General features: G+C 27.6%; 1 protein-coding gene across 5 annotated transcripts in view; it reads left to right on the forward strand.

The window, feature by feature from the left end:
• Positions 1-941: 941 nt before the first annotated feature.
• Positions 942-22,365, forward strand: part of LOC119602819 (probable WRKY transcription factor protein 1) — a 150,832-nt gene continuing 129,408 nt past the window's right edge. For 4 of the 5 annotated variants that reach the window (XM_037954566.1, XM_037954568.1, XM_037954569.1 and 1 more), the window contains exons 1-3: positions 943-1,269; positions 18,452-18,865; positions 19,229-19,291. In XM_037954566.1, the coding sequence (XP_037810494.1) occupies positions 1,239-1,269; positions 18,452-18,865; positions 19,229-19,291 (508 nt within the window). In that variant the 5' untranslated portion in view covers positions 943-1,238. Of the gene's footprint in view, positions 1,270-18,451; positions 18,866-19,228; positions 19,292-20,927; positions 21,628-22,365 lie in introns of those variants that run through there. The other variant, XM_037954565.1, reaches the window with a different exon arrangement.

Here is a 22,365-nt window from a genome sequence, read left to right on the forward strand (position 1 = left end):
AGCGAAAAAATAAATATTTCTAAAAAGTCATTGATAAATGATAAAATATTGAAGTGACAAGTGGTACATAATGTTGTGAAAATAATAAATTAAAAATGAATTAAGGAAAAATTAATAAAATAAACAAATTTGGAAAATCTTTGAAAAAATTGTACACAAAAATACAAATTTCAAGAACAAATTTATATATAAAAAAAAAGAGAAAAATTTAATCAATCATATAAAAGCAAACAACAAAAAAAAAAAGAAATTATTAGATATATATAATTGTATTAAAATGGAATATACATATATTTTGTCTGAATAAATCTTATAAAATAAAATAAATTATTTAAAAACAAAAAGCAAATTTTAGAAAACAACAACAACAAGCAAAAGAAGGAAGAAATCATATATTTTATGCATTTAGTTAAATTGTTTACATTTGTTTTTACAGACTAGACGGACAATCAGACATACCAATGGATGGACGGACGTACATAAATAAATACATACCTACAAACTGTTTAATAAATTAAGTTTTTTCCTCTATATTTGTTGTTGTTTTATTTCAATTGTGCTGTAAAATATAAAATTTATTTTTTTGTTTCCTCATCCCAGTTTTGTGTTTATAAACTTGCGGTTTGTTATAGAAATTTTAAAATTTTCTTTCGGTGGTTTTTCGTTAGAAAAATAAAAATACAAAAAAAATTGTGTTTAATACTACAATATTAAAGAAAATATAAATAAAAAAGAAAAGTTTATAGAAAATTTTTAAATTTATATGAAATACAAAAAACACACTTTCGCTAACGCACATTTTTACGGCTGTCATTAGAAATTCTTTTGTTTAAATTTAATATTTTGTCTGTGTTGTTTTAAAAAGAAAAAATATAATAATGATAAATTTAAAAGCCTTATAAAAAATTTATAAATGATTCATTTAATATAAATTTTGCAAGAAAAAATAAAACGATATAAAACATAAATTTAATGCTGATAATGACAAAACAAGTGTTCAAGTGTTGTGCTACAAAATGAAATGTTTCTAAAAGCATTTAATGTAAAATTAAAACCACAAACAACAAATAATATTATATGTTCAAATTATAAATAATGATTGATGTGTTTGCAAAAAAATATTAAAAAATATTCGTTGGAAATCTTAAGTGGTTTTAGAACGAAAAAATTATAAAAGTTTGAAAAGTGAAAAAAAGTTAATAATTTTAAATTGTTTTGGGAGATCAAAAAAACTAAAAATGGAAAATTCGACAGAATTATGTGAATCTAGTAAGTGTGTTTTTAATCAAATTTCAATTAAAGTAATATGTATGTGAATTTCTCCCGCATTTTAATAAATTTTCTTCATTTAAAAATTTCATAAAAACATTTCATATAAAAAATTTTCTTAAAATAAAAAAATTTTCAATCAATATTTTTAAAAATATTTTTGATATAATTTTTTCATATAATTTTTTTTCATATAATGTTTGATCAAGTCTTACTTTTACAGAAAATTTAATTTTCAATAAATTTTTCAACTGAACTAGAACTGAACTAGAACTGAACTAGACTGAACTAGAACTGAACTAGAACTGAACTAGAACTGAACTAGAACTGAACTAGAACTGAACTAGAACTGAACTAGAACTGAACTAGAACTGAACTAGAACTGAACTAGAACTGAACTAGAACTGAACTAGAACTGAACTAGAACTGAACTAGAACTGAAAGAACTGAACTAGAACTGAACTAGAACTGAACTAGAACTGAACTAGAACTGAACTAGAACTGAACTAGAACTGAACTAGAACTGAACTAGAACTGAACTAGAACTGAACTAGAACTGAACTAGAACTGAACTAGAACTGAACTAGAATGAACTAGAACTGAACTAGAACTGAACTAGAACTGAACTAGAACTGAACTAGAACTGAACTAGAACTGAACTAGAACTGAACTAGAACTGAACTAGAACTGAACTAGAACTGAACTAGAACTGAACTAGAACTGAACTAGAACTGAACTAGAACTGAACTAGAACTGAACTAGAACTGAACTAGAACTGAACTAGAACTGAACTAGAACTGAACTAGAACTGAACTAGAACTGAACTAGAACTGAACTAGAACTGAACTAGAACTGAACTAGAACTGAACTAGAACTGAACTAGAACTGAACTAGAACTGAACTAGAACTGAACTAGAACTGAACTAGAACTGAACTAGAACTGAACTAGAACTGAACTAGAGAACTGAACTAGAACTGAACTAGAAGTGAACTAGAACTGAACTAGAACTGAACTAGAACTGAACTAGAACTGAACTAGAACTGAACTAGAACTGAACTAGAACTGAACTAGAACTGAACTAGAACTGAACTAGAACTGAACTAGAACTGAACTAGAACTGAACTAGAACTGAACTAGAACTGAACTAGAACTGAACTAGAACTGAACTAGAACTAACTAGAACTGAATAGAACTGAACTAGAACTGAACTAGAACTGAACTAGAACTGAACTAGAACTAAACTAGAACTGAACTAGAACTGAACTAGAACTGAACTAGAACTGAACTAGAACTGAACTAGAACTGAACTAGAACTGAACTAGAACTGAACTGGAACTGAACTGAACTGAACTAGAACTGAACTAGAACTGAACTAGAACTGAACTAGAACTGAACTAGAACTGAACTAGAACTGAACTAGAACTGAACTAGAACTGAACTAGAACTGAACTAGAACTGAACTAGAACTGAACTAGAACTGAACTAGAACTGAACTAGAACTGAACTAGAACTGAACTAGAACTGAACTAGAACTGAACTAGAACTGAACTAGAACTGAACTAGAACTGAACTAGAACTGAACTAGAACTGAACTAGAACTGAACTAGAAGAACGAACTGAACTAGAACTGAACTAGAACTGAACTAGAACTGAACTAGAACTGAACTAGAACTGAAACTAGAACTGAACTAGAACTGAACTAGAACTGAACTAGAACTGAACTAGAACTGAACTAGAACTGAACTAGAACTGAACTAGAACTGAACTAGAACTGAACTAGAACTGAACTAGAACTGAACTAGAACTGAACTAGAACTGAACTAGAACTGAACTAGAACTGAACTAGAACTGAACTAGAACTGAACTAGAACTGAACTAGAAACTGAACTAGAACTGAACTAGAACTGAACTAGAACTGAACTAGAACTGAACTAGAACTGAACTAGAACTGAACTAGAACTGAACTAGAACTGAACTAGAACTGAACTAGAACTGAACTAGAACTGAACTAGAACTGAACTAGAACTGAACTGAACTAGAACTGAACTAGAACTGACTAGAACTGATCTAGAACTGAACTAGAATTGAACTAGAAACTGAACTAGAACTGAACTAGAACTGAACATATAGAACATATTATAACTTATTAATAGACAATTTTCTATAAATCCTAGTGTGTTAGAGAGTAGTCTACAAAATCTCTGTTAGAGAATAGTCCCATATAGTTGAATTTTTGAGGATTTGTTTATTTTCAATGAAATAAATTCTGTGTTTTCAGAGAATTGTTGATAGATTCTATGTTAATAAAATTTTCGATAAAATTCCTTCTAAGGACGTTTTTGATAAATTCTCTCTTCTACCAAATTTTCGATAATTTCATTCTTTTTTTTTTTTGAGAATTTACATTGCTTAAAGAATTTTCGATAAGTTTCGTTTTTTCCGCAGTTTTAACACAAAATAAATTCATTATTCATACTTTAAATTCGTAGATGATCAAAAACAAAGATTTTCTAAAAAACAACACTACAGCTCTATTTTATAAACACTTTCAGTGGTAATATTTATTCAAATTATTTCAATTTGTTATTTTAAAAAACTAGAATTGTTTACACATCAACAGTAGTAAACAACTACTAAACTAAAATTCAAAAAAGTCAAAATCATATTACAGAATTTCCACAAAACGCCTTAATGTTTTTCGTATTTATGGCAACGAAAGTTTGATTGCAATAAATTTATTTCACACCAAATCAAAAAACGTTGTTGTATACATTAAAATGCAATTGAACTGAAATGATTTTGAAGTGAAGTGAAAATAACACAAAACTAAAAAACAATGGATATATCTACAGACATACATTCGTGTGTGTGATTTCAATATAAAATGTTAAAACTTTTGTTTAGTTTTCGTTTTCAAATTTTCTGATAAATCTTTCACTTGACTTGTATTTCATTTGCGTATTGTTTATGTAAAACTTAACACTTTTGCTGAATTTCGCAATAAATTTGCCGTTATAGAAATGATATAATTAATAATGCAATCTGAAAGTCAGTATAAACATTTTGAGATCATTCAACTATTTGGAGGCAGTTTGAAGATTATTTTTATAAGCTTTAATGTCCTTTGAATGAAAAAATGTAAAATAATTAATTAGAACTTTTTATAGAGAATTTTTTTCTTTTTTTATAAAGAATTTTTGATAGATTATCTATTTGGGAAAAGTTTTAATAAATTGTCTTCAATAGAAAATCTTTGTTAAATTTTTACTTTTCTAGAACATTTTCGATGCATTTTCTTTTTAAGAATATTGTCCATAAATTTAGAAAGATTTCAGTAAATTCTCTTTTTATAGAAAATTTTAGATAATTCTCTTTTTATAGAAAATTTTCGATAAATTCTCTTTTCATTGAAGATTTTCGATAAATTGTCTTTTCATTGAAAATTTTCGATAAATTCTCTTTCTATAGAAAATCTTCTATAAATTTTCTTTTTATAGAAACTTTTCGATAAATTCTCTTTTTATAGAAACTTTTCGATAAATTCTCTTTTTATAGAAACTTTTTGATAAGTTCTCTTTTTATAGAAAATTTTCGATAAATTCTCTTTTTATAGAAAATTTTCGATAAATTCTCCCTTTATAGACAATTTTCGATAAATTCTCCCTTTATAGACAATTTTCGATAAGTTCTTCTTTCATAGAAAATTTTCGATATATAAAATTTTCAATAAATTCTCTTTTTATTAACAATTTTCGATAAATTGTCCTTTCATAGAAAATTTTCCATAAATTTTCTTTTTATACACAATTTTCGATAAATTCTCTCTTTTATAGAATTGTCTTTGTATAGAAAATTTTCGGTAAGTTCTCATTTTATAGAAAATTTCGTTAAATTCTCTTTATAGAAAATTTTCGATAAATTCTCTTTTTATAGAAAAATTTCGATAAAATCCTCTTTTTATAGAAAATTTTCGATAAATTCTTTTTTTATAGTCAATTTTCGATAAATTCTTTTTTTATAGACAATTTTCGATAAATACTCTTTTATCTCTTTTATAGAAAATTTTCGAGAAGTTCTCCTTTTATAGAAAATTTCCGATAAATTCTCTTTTTACAGAGAATTTTTGATAAATTCTTTTTTAATAGAGAATTTTTGATAAATTCTCCTTTTATAGAGAATTTTTGATAAATTCTCTTTTCATAGAGATTTTTCGATAAATTCTCCTTTTATAGAAAATTTTCGACAAATTCTCTTTTTGTAGAAAATTTTCGATAAATCTACTTTTTCTAAAAAATTTTCGATAAATTCTCTTTAAATTGAAAACTTTCGATAAATTCTCTTTTTATAGAAAATTTTCGATATATTCTCTTTTTATAGAAAATTTTCGATATATTCTCTTTTTATAGAATATTTTTGATAAATTCTCTTTTATAGAAAATTTTCGATCAATTCTCTTTTAATAGAAAATTTTCTATATATTATACTTTTTATAAGAAATTTTCTATAAATTCTCTTTTTATTGAGATTGTACGATAAATTCTCTTTTTAAAGAGGATTTTCGATTCTCTTTTTACAGAGAGTTTTCGATAAATTCTCTTTTTATAGAGAATTTTCGATAAATTCTCTTTCTATAGAAAATTTTCGATAAATTCTCTTTTTATAGAAAATTTTCGATAAATTCTCTTTTTATAGCAACTTTTCGATAAATTCTCTTTTTATAGAAACTTTTCGATAAATTCTCATTTTATAGAAACTTTTTGATAAGTTCTCTTTTTATAGAAAATTTTCGATAAATTCTCTTTTTATAGAAAATTTTCGATAAATTCTCCTTTTATAGAAAATTTCGTTAAATTCTCTTTTTATAGAAAATTTCGTTAAATTCTCTTTTTATAGAAAATTTCGTTAAATTCTCTTTTTGTATAAAATTTTCAATAAATTCTCTTTTTATTAATAATTTTCGATAAATTGTCCTTTAATGGAAAATTTTCATAGAAAATTTTTAAGTAGAAATTTGTAACCGATTATGGCCAACAGGCTAGGTTTATTTTGAAAATAAATTAAATTAAATTAAAATAAAATTCTCTTTTTATAAACAATTTTCCATGAATTCTCTCTTTTGTAGAAAATTTTCGATAAATTCTCTTTTTATAGAAAAATTTCGATAAATTCTCTTTTTATTGAAAAATTTCGATAAATTCTCGTTTATAGAAAAATTTCGACAAATTCTCTTTTTATAGAAAATTTTCGATAAGTTCTCTTTTTATAGAAAATTTCGTTAAATTCTCTTTTATAGAAAATTTTCGAGAAGTTCTCCTTTTATAGAAAATTTCCGATAAATTCTCTTTTTACAGAGAATTTTTGCTAAATTCTCTTTTTACAGAAAATTTTTGATAAATTCTTTTATAATAGAGAATTTTTGATAAATTCTCTTTTTATAGAGATTTTTCGATAAATTCTTCTTTTATAGAATATTTTCGATAAATTCTCTTTTTGTAGAAAATTTTCGATAAATTCTCTTTTTGTAGAAAATTTTCGATAAATTTACTTTTTATAAAAAATTTTCGATAAATTCTCTTTTAATTGGAAACTTTCGATAAATTCTCTTTTTTAGAAAATTTTCGATAAATTCTCCTTTTATAGAAAATTTTCGATAAATTCTCCTTTTATAGAAAATTTTCGATAAGTTTTCCTTTTTAAGAAAATTTTCGATCAATTCTCTTTTAATGGAAAATTTTAGATAAATTATACTTTTTATAAAAAATTTTCTATAAATTCTCTTTCTATAGAGATTGTACGATAAATTCTCTTTTTAGAGAGGATTTTCGATTCTCTTTTTATAGAGAATTTTCGATAAATTCTCTTTTTATAGAAAATTTTCGATAAATTCTCTATTTATAGAAAATTTTCGATAAATTCTCTATTTTTAGAAAATTTTCGATAAATTCTCTATTTATAGAAAATTTTCGATAAATTCTCTATTTATGGAAAATTTTCGATAAATTCTCTATTTATGGAAAATTTTCGATAAATTCTCTATTTAAGGAAAATTTTCGATAAGTTCTGTTTTAAGTGAAAATTTTCGATAAATTCTCTTTTTACAGAAATTTTTTTTTATATAAAATGGTCTGAAAAATTTTACTTTTAAAATTTTCGATAAAACTGACTTTTTCGATTTTCATTTTTATGAATAATTTTTGATAAATTTAACATTTAATTAAATTTTCTCTGTAGAAATTTTGCGCTAAATTATTTATGCCACATATTCTGTGCACTATGTGCACATGTTCTAATATTAAGGCTTGCAGCTATTTTATAAAAAAGTTACTTAAAATATAGTTTTGAATAGTAAATAAAACAAAAATTTAGATTAAAAACAGAAAAAAACTAAATTTATTTCTATGATTCACTCTTAATCCACAGACATCAGAGATTATTTTTAAACTCCCGCAGTGGTTGTGTATAGACCACGTAGTGTTAAATGTTCTTCTTAATGTGTTCGACATGAATGCCAGCGGGATGAAAATAAAACGTTAATGGATGCTAAATATTTAAATTGACTTTAGATTATGACTTTAAATGAAAATGAATGAAATTAGTACAAACATTAAGTTAAGAAAAATGCTCGGGTCAATGAACGCTATATGGGCAGAGAAAGATAAATACAAATTTAGAAAAAACCTCAGGCTAGACTACTTGTTATATTAAAATTGATATGTAGAAATAAAAATATTTAGTACCAAAAAATATCTGTTTTTTATCAAATAACAAAACTGCAACTAAAAAAAATTCCAATATCGGTTATAATTTATAGATTTTTTTTTATGTTCTTAGGAGGAATTGTATTATTCTTAGTTTATTATTGAAAAAATAACAACCCACATTTGATTCAATAAAAAACATTATATATTTTATTGCATTAAAAAATCATTATAAACAATTGAATTTTGTTTACAAACAATTGCATTTGCTAAAAAATTTTCCAAAATAAATTTTTTAACATATATTTTCTTAGCAGTTAATTATAGACAAAAGAATTATTTGCTAACAAATGAAATGGAATTGATTAAAATTTATTTGATTAACTAAATAGTTTATTAAAAATATTTTAAAAAAATTTAAAGAAAAATCTTGAAACATTTTTTTGCCAAATTCTCTGTTTACAGTGATTTTTTGCTTAATTCTGCAAAACTCAAAATATATTTCTGAAAACAATGAAAAATTATTCGCTGTTTATTTTTGTAATTTTTTTTTATGTTTTTGTACTATTTGATATTTCTTAGTATTTTTTCTTAAATAAACAAACCAGATATCAATGAAAAAAAGAAAATAAAAGAAATGGAACAGAAAGGCGTATGAATAAAAATGAAAACAAATCATTAATGATGTATAAACTTGATAAATTTGATCGATTGATGTTGGGTAAATGATAAATGTTTGTTTTTCTTCACATTTTATTTTGTATTTTTTTCTTATTTTTTTTTTTTTTATTTAATTTAAAGATAAACAAAATGCAAAAAAGAAAATTGACTTTTGAACTGTTTTTTGTGCGAAAATTAATCGAACGTAAGACAGGAAATACCCCAAGAAAAAATGAAGCAATTTATTTTAATTGAAAAATGTAGATTTAAAAAAGAATATGTGAAATTATTTATAAAGTTAAAGATACAAAGTATTTTAAACTATGTGAATATTTTGATATTAACGTTTAGTTTAAAACGTCACTAATTACCTTGATATTTTTATACCCACCATCAAAAAAGATAGGGGTATATTGTTTTTGTCATTCCGTTTGTAACACATCGATATATTGGTCATAGACCCACAAAAGTATAGGTATATATTCTGGGTCCTTATTAAATTCTAAGATGATCTAGCCATGTCCGTCCGTCTGTCCATCCGTCCGTTTGTCTGTTGAAAACACAATAGAGTCCGACCGGAAAAATTTAGAGGGTTGAAATTATCCACAAATGTTCTCTATAGGTAAGGTTTATTTAGTATTGAAAATGGGAAATATCGGTCCATGTTTTCGTATAGTGGACCCCCGAAAAACAGTGTAAACAGTAATAACTGGTTTAAAATCATCAGTATGTCAATGATATTCCACATAAACAAATTTTATATGAACCAAAATCTCCATACCAAATCGGTCCATAATTGACCCTACCCCCCATATAAGGTTCCTCTCAGAAAACGACTATAACGCTCATAACTTGCTTCAAAATGATAGCAATGCGACGAAATTTGACATAAACAAGTTTTAGAGGAACTAAAATCTCTCTGCCAAATTAGATGGACATCGGCCCATAATTAAACCTATCCCCTATATAAGGTTTCCCTCGGAAAATTACTTTAAAGCTCACAATTTTCTTCAAAATACGAATAAATCAAGAAAGTCAACATAAACAAGTTTTAAAGGAACGTAAACAAGTTGTCGGAGAACAAATATCTCACTGCCAAGTTTTATGGATATCGGCTCATAATTGACCCTACCCTAAGAGGATCGGTCCATATTTAATTCTACCCCTCATATAAGGTCCCCCTCATAAAATAGCTTTAACGCTCATAATAATAACTTGCTTCGACATTAAAGAATAGCAACGAAATTCGACATAAACAACTTCATCAAAATGATAGAAAGCAATGAAATTCGACAAAAATAAGTTTTATAGTAACTTAATTCTAACTGTCAAATATTTTGAGGATCGGTCCGTTATTGACATTATCCATAACCGGCCTAACTGGCTTAAAAATACCAGTATAGCGATAAAATTCGTCATGAACTAGTTTTATGGGATCTAAAATCTTAAAATTTTATGAGCATCGAGCCATATTGGATCAAAGGCTTAGAAAGCATTGATATTCGACATAACAAGTTTTATTGAATGCAAAATCTTTGTAGAATTTTAGTACGATCGGTCCAAAATTGACCATAAGTTTAGAAAAAATCCAATAAATGATTAAATTGTAGTAGCAAAAACATTGGTTGTTATAGTATAGGTCTACTTTCCGAAATTCACCTGAAATTGAAGACACATGATTTGATGGTGGGTATATAATATTCGGCACAGCCGAATATATAGCACTCTTGTTGCTTTTCATTTATAATTGTCATATTCTAACATGATCTAACATAATTTTTTTTCAAAACCTTTCAACACCCTTCACAAACAAGTATTTTTAAAAACATAATTTATTTTCAAAAATTTTTTTTTTTTATTATTTTGGAAACTTAACACTAAATTTGTGATAAATTTGCAGAAAATCCTTTGTTATGTTAAACAAATATGCACAAATTATTTTCGTTTTCATAATTTGTTGCTTGTTTTTTCACGACAGGCAATTATTTGGCTGTTGTTTTTTATTTTTAAATTTCAAATTTTTATTGCCGCTTGAAATACCAAAATGTTCATCAGTCATACACCTCAGAATACGTGTTGAAAAAAAAAAAAAAAAAAAAAATATGAAATATTAACACAAATTTTATATTACTCAAATATAATTTATTTATTTATAAATAAATTTTGCAAAAAAAAAAAAAAATTCATATTAAAAAAAAACTATTTTTATAAACAACACGTAATTGACTAGAATTCAAATATTTATAAATAATTCATTCCAAATGAACTAAACTACTCATGCAAAAAATTGTTTGTGGTTTTAGTCTAAATAAAAATATCTGTGGACATTCGCATCTAATAAATTATCTTTAGCTAAGCATCATTTGTGGAATGACTATTGGGAAAATTTCTTTTTTATGTTTTATTTATCACGTGTGTCAGTGATATTTTTTTGGGGGGGATGAGATGAAAAACATAAAAAATAGAATTTATAATTTTATTAAAAAACACTTAAACTATATAAGATGCTATAATTTATGTGTGCAATTTGAATTCCATAAATTATGTGGCATTTACTATGAATTTTTAATGGGAAATATGTTTGAGAAAACATTTTTTAAGCCAGCAAATATTAAATCATGTACATTAGGGTGGCCTCAAAATGGAAGTTACTAATGTTTCCACCGAAAATGATATGCCATTGGAAGCGTTTCTTAAGGACCTTTTTTATGATACCAAAATTTTATATCATTCTTTTGGAAGAAATATGAAAAAAATCATAAAAACCTCAAAAAAGGACCTTTTTATCCTTTAATATTGAAGCCAGAACAAAAATTTTGAGAAATGGTATCTTAGTAGCAATTAAACTTTAATTTTAGTTGGAAACATTGACACCATAATTTTCCTCCAAACAAACGGGGCCACCCTAATGTACATACATATGTATATATTGTATGTATACTAGGTTGGATTAAAAAAGCTTATTTTATAAATAATTTTCTAGTAGTGAAAATACGAAAAATTGTGAAATTTTTTATTTATAGAAAAAACTATTCACTCGATTTTGATAAAAAAATGTTCCTTTTATATTCATGCAAGTAAGAGTTTTTTCTTGATTAAAGAACATTTTATTTGTAAGACACAAGCAAAATAGCATGAATTTTCAGGACCGATACTGCTCCCCATCATTAATCTTGTTATACTCTACACCACTATAGTGGGAAGGGTATTATACCTTTGTGCTGGTGTTTGTAATACACAAAAATATTGGTCCTAAACTTAAAGTATACCGATCGACTCAGAATCACTTTTTGAGCCGATTATGACATGTCCGTCCGTCTGTCCGTAAGTCCGGCTGGCTGGCTGTTCATGTAAAACTTATGCGCAAGGTATAGGCCGCAATTTTTAAGATAATTTTATGAAATTTGGACCAAATGTGTTTTTTGGCACAGGAAAGAAGCATATTGGGAATATGGTTGAAATCGGTCCATTATTTCACCTAGCCCCCATACAACCGTATCTCCCGATATGGGCTTTTTATGCCATAATTTCGTCAAATATACTATCAAAAATTGGCACAAATACGTTTTATATAAGTATAAATGACACTGCAAATTTTCGTAATGTTTGACACTTATTTGACCCTGGCCCCAATACAAAAACGTCTTAAACGTATAAAATTGACTTGTAACCATTTGTATCGCCAAGAAACTCAACATAACTGTTATTTAAAAATATATCCTTTTCCTAAATTTAATGAGGATCGGCCCATGTTTGACCTATACTCCAATATAAAGCCTCATTTAGAAAGTTTGTTTTTTTATGAATTAATTGCTTAAATACTTTGGAATTAAGGTAAAATTCAACATAAAAGCTTCTTTATGAAAAATAAATAATTATTAAAATATACTCTATACCGACTATACTTTCCGAGTTGTTTTTAAATAAATATTTTTCAGGCTCAAGTTCATGGGTTCTATTCTATTCTCTTTTTCAACTGTTTTGGCTTTTATCACAAACAACAACCCCCCGGGGCATGTTTCCTTCATGAAAGACCCTAGACTGGTGATTTCACTTCACTCCTCGGCTAGTCCTTAGTATGATTTGACATGGGGTCTAACCAGAGAACCACATAATCTGGTACTACGGGTGGCAGGTTGCCCGCAGGACTTGTCCTGGCTGGTCAGTTAGTTGAGGTTCCTTGGGATCCACGTAGTGGTTATGGTTTCAACCCGAATTCGAGGGAAGAGTGAGTTGCGGTTAAAAGACTGATGCACGGTGAAATCTATATTTCGGTATAAGTTCGGTGCTGTTGCCGACTGTGGGACTAAGCGTTGGAAATGAGTTAATGTTAATTGTATATGATATAGTATGAATGTGGGGGTATACCGGCCTTGCCAACCCGTATACCTAGAGTAAGTGTGTCGGATGAATGAGAAGTGTGCTGGGTTGAGTGTTGCTGGATGAAATGTATGTCCAAGTATGTTCAGAGTAAACTCTGTTCATACCAGAATTACCACAGTGTGTCATTGTGAGTAAGAACAAAGTCTCGGCTTATTTGATGGTACGAATCCATCCATTCGGTCTACCGATTACGTCTCTAGGTGCTGTTGCCTACTCAACAGAGGCCATCCCATCAGCGTTGTTGTAAACGAAAGTTATGGTCAGAGAATGGTCGATCACTCGAGCAAAGAGAACATATACTGGACCGGAAATTCCATATACGTAAATTGCACCTACGTGTAAGAAGCACAATGGGGCGGTGGTGAGTCGTTGCAAAAGCTCACCCAGTAGTTGAAAAAGACCACCGTGAAATAAGGCCGTCAAGGCAGGTGTTCACGTATAGCACTTCCACATTCATGTATAGGCTTTTATGAATACAAACGATCATATTTCTAAGACACAATCTGGAATACATTTTCGGGCTTCATCTTTACCAGCATTCTTCCTGGTATATTGTAAGAGCCACTTCTATCATCTATTTAAGTCACAAGTTTTGCAAAACTTTAATATGGGAATTTTTACATTTTTTAACATACACAGTAATCAATCCCTGACTCTAACTTTAATTTTGGAAAAAGAGAAATTCCATTTTAAATTTAAAATATTTTTCCTATAGTCACCGATTTGGACAAAATTTTTTTAAACACGGCAGAAAACACCTCAGCTCCAAATCTGTGAAATTTCATTGCTATATATCCAATAGTTTCTGATATACCGAGTTATTTCCAAAAATAAAAGTTTCAAACAGATCGATGAGCTTGACTTAATCGAATCAGAAAATGATTTTGCGTGTAGGGCTATTATTTTTGAATGCTATAAACATCTGCACAAATGAACAATACCATTCCCCACAGAAGTGCTGTAGGGTATAATTAAAGCATTTGTTTCTTTTACCATGTCGTAAGTAAATTTTTTTATCCCGCAGAGTGTTGAAAACATATGATATCTGCAATATCCTATTAAAGCAAAAAATATGTACGTGTATAAATTGGTCAAAACTAAAGATTATGAATATATATTTTTCGAGAATAAAATAATATTTTGGCATAACGAAATTCATGTGCATATTGTTTTAACAATAAATACATTTTTTTTGGTATTCAAATATGGGACTGCATGTGATACCAAACAACTGTAACCGGAAGTTGTAATACCTTTTATGCAGAAACGAAATAAATACATACATACATTCATTCATATGTATATGTTTGTTTATACAAGATTAAGGTGATCCCAAATGAAGGTTGGTCTTGTTATCAACTAAATTGGAAGATTACTACAATTCATGACATAAGGAAAATTTTGCCTAAAAGTCTAATCATTTGAAAAATGATAAAAAAGATTCTAAATTTTGAAAATTTTTGAACAAGAAAATAATTCAAGCAAAATTAGTACTTTTTAGAATTAAAGATACTAAATTGGATTTATTCCAGTATGAAAATTAGACTATGGTCTAGTGTCTTTGAAAAATAATGTATTTGCTGACATATAATAATGCAACAAATTTTGAAAATCAAAGTTAATCTCTTAAATACTCTGCTGAAGCCAACACTTTTACTTATTACCAAAAATATGAAATATTAAATACATACATACATTTTTGCAAAATTTTTTAAAAACAAAGAGTAAGAGAAAAACTTCTTGGGATGTTAAAATTTTCAGAATTTTCCGCCAAATTTATACATATAACAACAAAGCAACCAACTGCCCTTGTGCCAAACATGCATGCGTCCATTTATTGTGGGTTGCCAATGTCGATTTTGTTTACTTATTTGGCATATGGCCAAAAAAAACTACTACGACTATATAGGAATTCATACAAACATACATATACTAACTCATAGACACCTACATGTTTTACAAGAAAACAACCACTGACAATAGTAAAAATTGTGGGATAAAAACTAAAAACAACAAGAATAAAAACAAAACCAGAAAAAAAGAATAAATAAGAATGTTATATTCGAGTGTAACGATTCTAAGATACCCACCACTAAAATATGTGCAGCTTTTCTACATTTTAGGTCCTGTATTAAGACTTTTTACGAACTTGTTGGTTGATCAAATTGCTCGATTTTAAATATCGTAATAATCAGTTGTACAACTCAGTCTATCACTTAATGAACTAAAGTATTGCTGCGAATTCAGCAAACATATAAAAAATATAATTGAATATGCTGTAAGCAAGTCCCTCAATAATTTTTCTTTATAATCCGTTTTTATTCTATAACCTATATCCATCCGTAACATATAGAATAACAAAATGAATATACCAGCCACGACTTTGTATGTAAATTTCAAAAATATCAATAAAACAAAACAAAATAAATATTAGCTCGTGCTAGTACAATTGCACAAAAAAGCAAATCAGAGAAAAAACCTTTTCAATTCTCAGCCTTTTCGATTATAATGGTAGTAATAATCGAAAAATATACAAATATAATAAAAAAACATAAATAAATATAATTTCAGCAAATGTTTGTTTAAAGGAATTTATATTTAATACAATTTTTTTTTGTGTTTTGATATATTTTTTTGTTCTTCAAAAGAAGTCAAAATACGTATTTTATTTTATAAGCTCTTTTTTTAATAATTTTATTATTCTTATACATTTTTTTGCAATTGTTTACTTTTTTTAAATAAAATTCTTAAAAAAATCATTGTTTATTTTAAGAAAAGTGAGTGGTTTTTATGAAAAATAAATAAATATGTATAATTTTCTGTTTGTTATTCTACATGTCTGCTTGTTGTCTAAAGTTAAAGATATGAAAATAAATAAATATTAAAAAAATACTTAAAACTAATATGTACTGTATGAAATAGTTTTTTTTTTAAGGAAAACATACTTTTAGTTATACATGTGTCATTTAGAGCTGTCACAGCAAGTGATGACTGTTGACAGGTCATATGTGTATGATCATGACTATGACTATAATTCTTGATATATAGTTATTTCCTTTAAAATATTTTTTATTTACAAGATTTAAATTATTTTAGGAATTTACTTACGAATTTACTTACATGGGGTGAGTTTTTGGTTGAAATTTTAAGTTTTGGGAATTTTGAGGATACATTAGATAAATTTAACCATTAAACATTGCAACTCTATAATGAGGTTAAACATCTAAAGAAAGTATAGTCTATAGACTTTAGACTAGACTACAGACTAGAATATAGACTAGATTATAGACTAGACTAGACTAGACTATAGACTAGACTATAGACTAGACTATAGACTAGACTATAGACTAGATTATAGACTAGACTAGATATAGACTAGACTATAGACTAGACTATAGACTAGACTATAGACTAGACTATAGACTAGACTATAGACTAGACTATAGACTAGACTATAGACTAGACTATAGACTATAGACTAGACTATAGACTAGACTATAGACTAGACTATAGACTAGACTATAGACTAGACTATAGACTAGACTATAGACTAGACTATAGACTAGACTATAGACTAGACTATAGACTAGACTATAGACTAGACTATAGACTAGACTATAGACTAGACTATAGACTAGACTATAGACTAGACTATAGACTAGACTATAGACTAGACTATAGACTAGACTATAGACTAGACTATAGACTAGACTATAGACTAGACTATAGACTAGACTATAGACTAGACTATAGACTAGACTATAGACTAGACTATAGACTAGACTATAGACTAGACTATAGACTAGACTATAGACTAGACTATAGACTAGACTATAGACTAGACTAGACTATAGACTAGACTATAGACTAGACTATAGACTAGACTATAGACTAGACTATAGACTAGACTATAGACTAGACTATAGACTAGACTATAGACTAGACTATAGACTAGACTATAGACTAGACTATAGACTAGACTAGTAGACTAGACTATAGACTAGACTATAGACTAGACTATAGACTAGACTATAGACTAGACTATAGACTAGACTATAGACTAGACTATAGACTAGACTATAGGACTAGACTATAGACTAGACTATAGACTAGACTATAGACTAGACTATAGACTAGACTATAGACTAGACTATAGACTAGACTATAGACTAGACTATAGACTAGACTAGACTATAGACTAGACTATAGACTAGACTATAGACTAGACTATAGACTAGACTATAGACGAGACTATAGACTAGACTATAGACTAGACTATAGACTAGACTATAGACTAGACTATAGACTAGACTATAGACTAGACTATAGAATAGACTCTAGACTAGACTATAGACTAGACTCTAGACTAGACTCTAGACTAGACTATAGACTAGACTATAGACTAGACTATAGACTAGACTATAGACTAGACTTTAGACTAGACTATAGACTAGACTATAGACTAGACTATAGACTAGACTATAGACTAGACTATAGACTAGACTATAGACTAGACTATAGACTAGACTATAGACTAGACTATAGACTAGACTATAGACTAGACTATAGACTAGACTATAGACTAGACTATAGACTAGACTATAGACTAGACTATAGACTAGACTATAGACTAGACTATAGACTAGACTATATAGACTATAAACTAGACTATAGACTAGACTATAGGCTAGACTATAGACTAGACTATAGACTAGACTATAGACTAGACTATAGACTAGACTATAGACTAGACTATAGACTAGACTATAGACTAGACTATAGACTAGACTATAGACTAGACTATAGACTAGACTATAGACTAGACTATAGACTAGACTATAGACTAGACTATAGACTAGACTGTAGACTAGACTGTAGACTAGACTGTAGACTAGACTATAGACTAGACTATAGACTAGAATATAGACTAGACTAGAATATAAACTAGACTGTAGACTAGACTGTAGACTAGACTATAGACTAGAATATAAACTAGACTGTAGACTAGACTGTAGACTAGACTATAGACTAGAATATAGACTAGACTATAGACTATACTATAGACTAGACTATAGACTAGACTATAGACTAGACTATAGACTAGACAATAAACTAGACTATAGACTAGACTATTGACTAGACAATAAACTAGACTATAGACTAGACTATTGACTAGACGATATTCTAGACTTTAGACTATACTGTAACTAGACTATTGACTACACTATAGACCAGACGATAGCCTTTCTATTTAGTACAATCTATTGAAATCCCAATTGGTAGCATTTGAAAGATATCAGGTGTTTTCCTTCTGTTCTAAAACATACTTCTATATATAAACTTTATAATTAAGTAAAAATTTTAATCACTATAAAATACCTTCTTTACAGGAAAACTTCTTTTCAGTCATATTTTAAAATTTCTGTTTTCTTTTCTTCAGATTCACCTCCCACACAACTCATTCTAACAACAACAACTGCTAACATTACCACAACAACAATTAACAACAACGGTAATAATCATAACAACAATAATAGTGATAATATAAATAACAATAATAGTATCAATATTGATACACAATTGCTACAACAACAGCAGCAACAACATCAACAACAATTGCATAATTTATATTCAACATCATTGGAACAAAACACAATAAATAGTACTGAAACATCTAGGACAACAACAACAACAACAGGAAATTTTGTTGCAATACCATTATCGGAACGTCCACCCATAATTTGTATATCGCAACAACAACAAAACGGTAATAATCATCACGAGAATTATTCAAATACAAGTTTAACACGTTCAAAATCGTGTCTGGTGCGTTGGCGTCAGTGTTGCTTAAATTGTAAGTAATATGAAATTACATCTATAAAATTTGGGGGAACATATAAGGGGGCTAGAAAAAAATAATAACATTAAGAAAATGTTTAACTTAAATATTTTTGTAAACATTTACAATAGACCTATTTTAAAAAACTATTTATACACTTGAGCATTTCGCATCTCTAGGGGATTACGCTTGTGTTCAAATGAATCTCTTTCTGAGACAATTAACGATGTCCTTCCGTCTGTCTTTTTGGTGTTCAAATTCTTTCTCGCTTTATTTCATTTCCACAAAGTTTCACTTTGCACTTACTTAAGTTTAAAGAATTTTCAAAACTTTTCTTTTAATACTTCATAACAATAATTTTCCAATTTATTTTCATAGTTTTCACTAAAATTATGGGCAGCAACAATCCCAGTGAAGCTGATCGATATGAATATTATGACTGTAAGTAAAAATTTGTAACAACAAGTAGATTTAAGTGTTTCTGATATGTATTTCATATTTTTATGTTACGAGTGTATTTAGTAACGTTAAATTTTTATAGTTTTTCAAATAAAAAGTAACAATATTTTTAGTATTCAAAGAATGGAAAAAAAAAAATTGTTACACTTAAAAGCATTTTATAAAAGATTTATGCACGTAAATGAAGTGCAGTTAAATAAATCTACCTTTTTTCGTTTATAAACAATGTGTGTTGTAAAGCGTTGTAAAATTACAATATAATAAAAATACAGCATGAATTTTTGGTCATAAAATTAAGATTATCATATTTGCAACATATTGCATTAAAATGTTGCTTAAGCTGATTTGTATTTTACTGTTGAGAGGATTTTGTGTTTAAAAAAATGAGGAAAATATAGCTTTAATACCAAAGGTCAGATATTATTAAATTATTTGATTGAGAATTTCATAAGAATAGATCGATAACTGACAACTCCACCACCGATCTTAAACCAGTTTTTTATTAATAAATCGTTAAAATAAAACGAAAATGATTTGTATTAAAAATAATTCTCTCAGTATCCTGAAAAGTCTCTATTAAAGGACCTTTTCTGAAAAATACTAAAATATTATTCTACTTTACCATTTACTAGTCTATTTGTCCGCCTTTGGACAAGTTTACAGATCGGTCTATGAACTATTCTGCTTACTATTCTGTTGACCAGTTCTAGTCGATAGTATAGTCTATGAGATCCTTCTATAGAACAGTCTATGGAACACTCTTTGAGTATTCTACTAGTTTATTGACATATCTATGGTTGATCAATGGACTAGTCTATAAACTATGGACTTTCTAATGACAATTCCATTGGTCTGTGGACCAGGCTATATTCTAGTCTGTGTGGTAGAAGCAGGACTAGTATATGTAATAATCTATGGAATAGTCTATGGTCAGAACTTTGGATTGGTCTATTGACTAGTCTCTGGACCTTACTCTGGACCTTACTATGGACTAGTCTCTGAATTAGTCGCTTAACTAGTCTATGGACTATTCTTTGGGCCAGTCTATTAAATAGTCTATATACTGATCTATGGACTATGGACTAGTATATGAGATAGTCTATAAACTAGTCTATAAACCATATGGGTAATGATTACACAAAGTACTTTTACATTACATGGTCAATTACAATTACTTGTAATGTGTAATTGAGCAATAACCAATTACAAATACTTGTAATTGTAATTTAAGTTTTCCAATTACAATTACTTGTAATTGCAATTGAAGTTTTGCCAATTACAGTTACTTGTAATTGTCATTAAGGTATTACTAATTACAAATTACATGTAATTATAAGGAACCAAATTCACAATTACAATTAATTGTAATTGGTAAAGCTTCAATTATAATTACTTACCCCCAACCCTGTTATAAACTAATCTTTACACCGGTTAAGAGACAGATCTATTGAATACCGGAGGTCGTGTTTTCTATCTAACTAAAAACTAGTCTATGGACTTGGTCATAAGAAAGTCTATGAACTAGTCTATATGGACAGTTTTATTGGCTTATCTTGGGCTAGCCTGTAGAAGAGTATGTGGACATTACTGACTAATCTATTGATTATTCTGTTTACAGGCAGATTGACTAGTCTTTTAACTAATATGTGGCCCAGTGTATCGACTAGTTAATATGTGTACTAGTTTATCGAATTAATACTGTGGTATTTACCAGCTATTGACACCTCTTTGGACAACTCTATACATAAATTGAAATGGTCTAAATTATCCTCTGAATTAATTTTTCAGACTAAACTGAAGAAAAAAATATTTTTGTTGTTTCTGTTATCAATCATCAACACGTCTTCTATCTATGACAGCAATTATGTTTTCTATTGATTAACAACTAAAATTAAAACTTAATTGAATTTAGTCGTGCACTAAATTGTTCACATTCGCATAAGAAAAAAATGTGTACAATTGTTGTTTAACGAGTGAAACCTAAATGTAATTTATCGTGTTAATCGAATATTGAAAAATAATTTTATCAATCAAAAATTCGTTATAACGCTTTAATAACTTTAACACAACACATCCGTCGATTAAATTGTAATCTTAATAAATATTAATACAAAAAATAATAACCTATATTTCCTTTTCATATAATTTATAACTGAATATTAAAGCTTTTTTACAAACAAACAGTGTAGCTGTTTGGCTACCACTTAACCTTATTTCCTGTTAAGAATAAAAAAAATGGGAAATTGTAAAAATGAAAATACATATTTTTTTTACACATAAACATATAAAAGAAATTGAAAAATATATCTGTTTGAATTGAATCACGTAGATTTTGCATTTATCATAATACATTTATATATTTATATACGTAGATATGTATTTTATAAAATTTTCTGCAAGTTTGTTTGTAAGTCAATTACCCCTGTACAAATAAATTTTTGGATTTTTGATTTCTATCCAGTGAAATATTTGAAATTTTATACTTATTTTTGATTTTATTTTGTTTAAATTTATTTTAATTTTATGGCAAAATCGGTTAAAAAGAAAATCTTTGTAATCAAAAGAAACCCAGAACAAAGCCGGGTACCAAAAGTTAATATACAAATATATATGTATGTATATTATTAAATGTTTAGATATCAATGTGTGAGTTTGTTTGAACACACATATATATGTATTTCATATGAGCAAACAAATGCAAAAAAAAAGTATTTTCTTTGGACAAATCAATAAGTAGAATTTGTCAACAATTTGAACCACAAAATTCAATGTGTATTTACACTTCAATTACACTCACACATATACAATATGCATTCAAACAAAATTATAACGAGAGGAAAGAGAGAGAGAGGAAGGGAAAATAAATAAAAAAATGAATTTAAAAAGGAAGCAAACAGAATAAAAAAAAATATTGAAGGCCAATATAAATACAGACATCTAAAGATTTAAAGCTTTAAATAAAAAAATTCCTCATCCACCTACGCAAAGAAATACATTTAATTTTTATTAAAGTTTAAAAGCAACAATTACAGTAAGCAAGGAATCAAATACACAAA

The sequence above is a fragment of the Lucilia sericata genome, unplaced genomic scaffold (assembly GCF_015586225.1).
Source record: "Lucilia sericata isolate MDLA Ls3-8-SP2 unplaced genomic scaffold, ASM1558622v1 Contig000255F_arrow, whole genome shotgun sequence".
Taxonomy (NCBI): Eukaryota; Metazoa; Arthropoda; class Insecta; order Diptera; family Calliphoridae; genus Lucilia; species Lucilia sericata.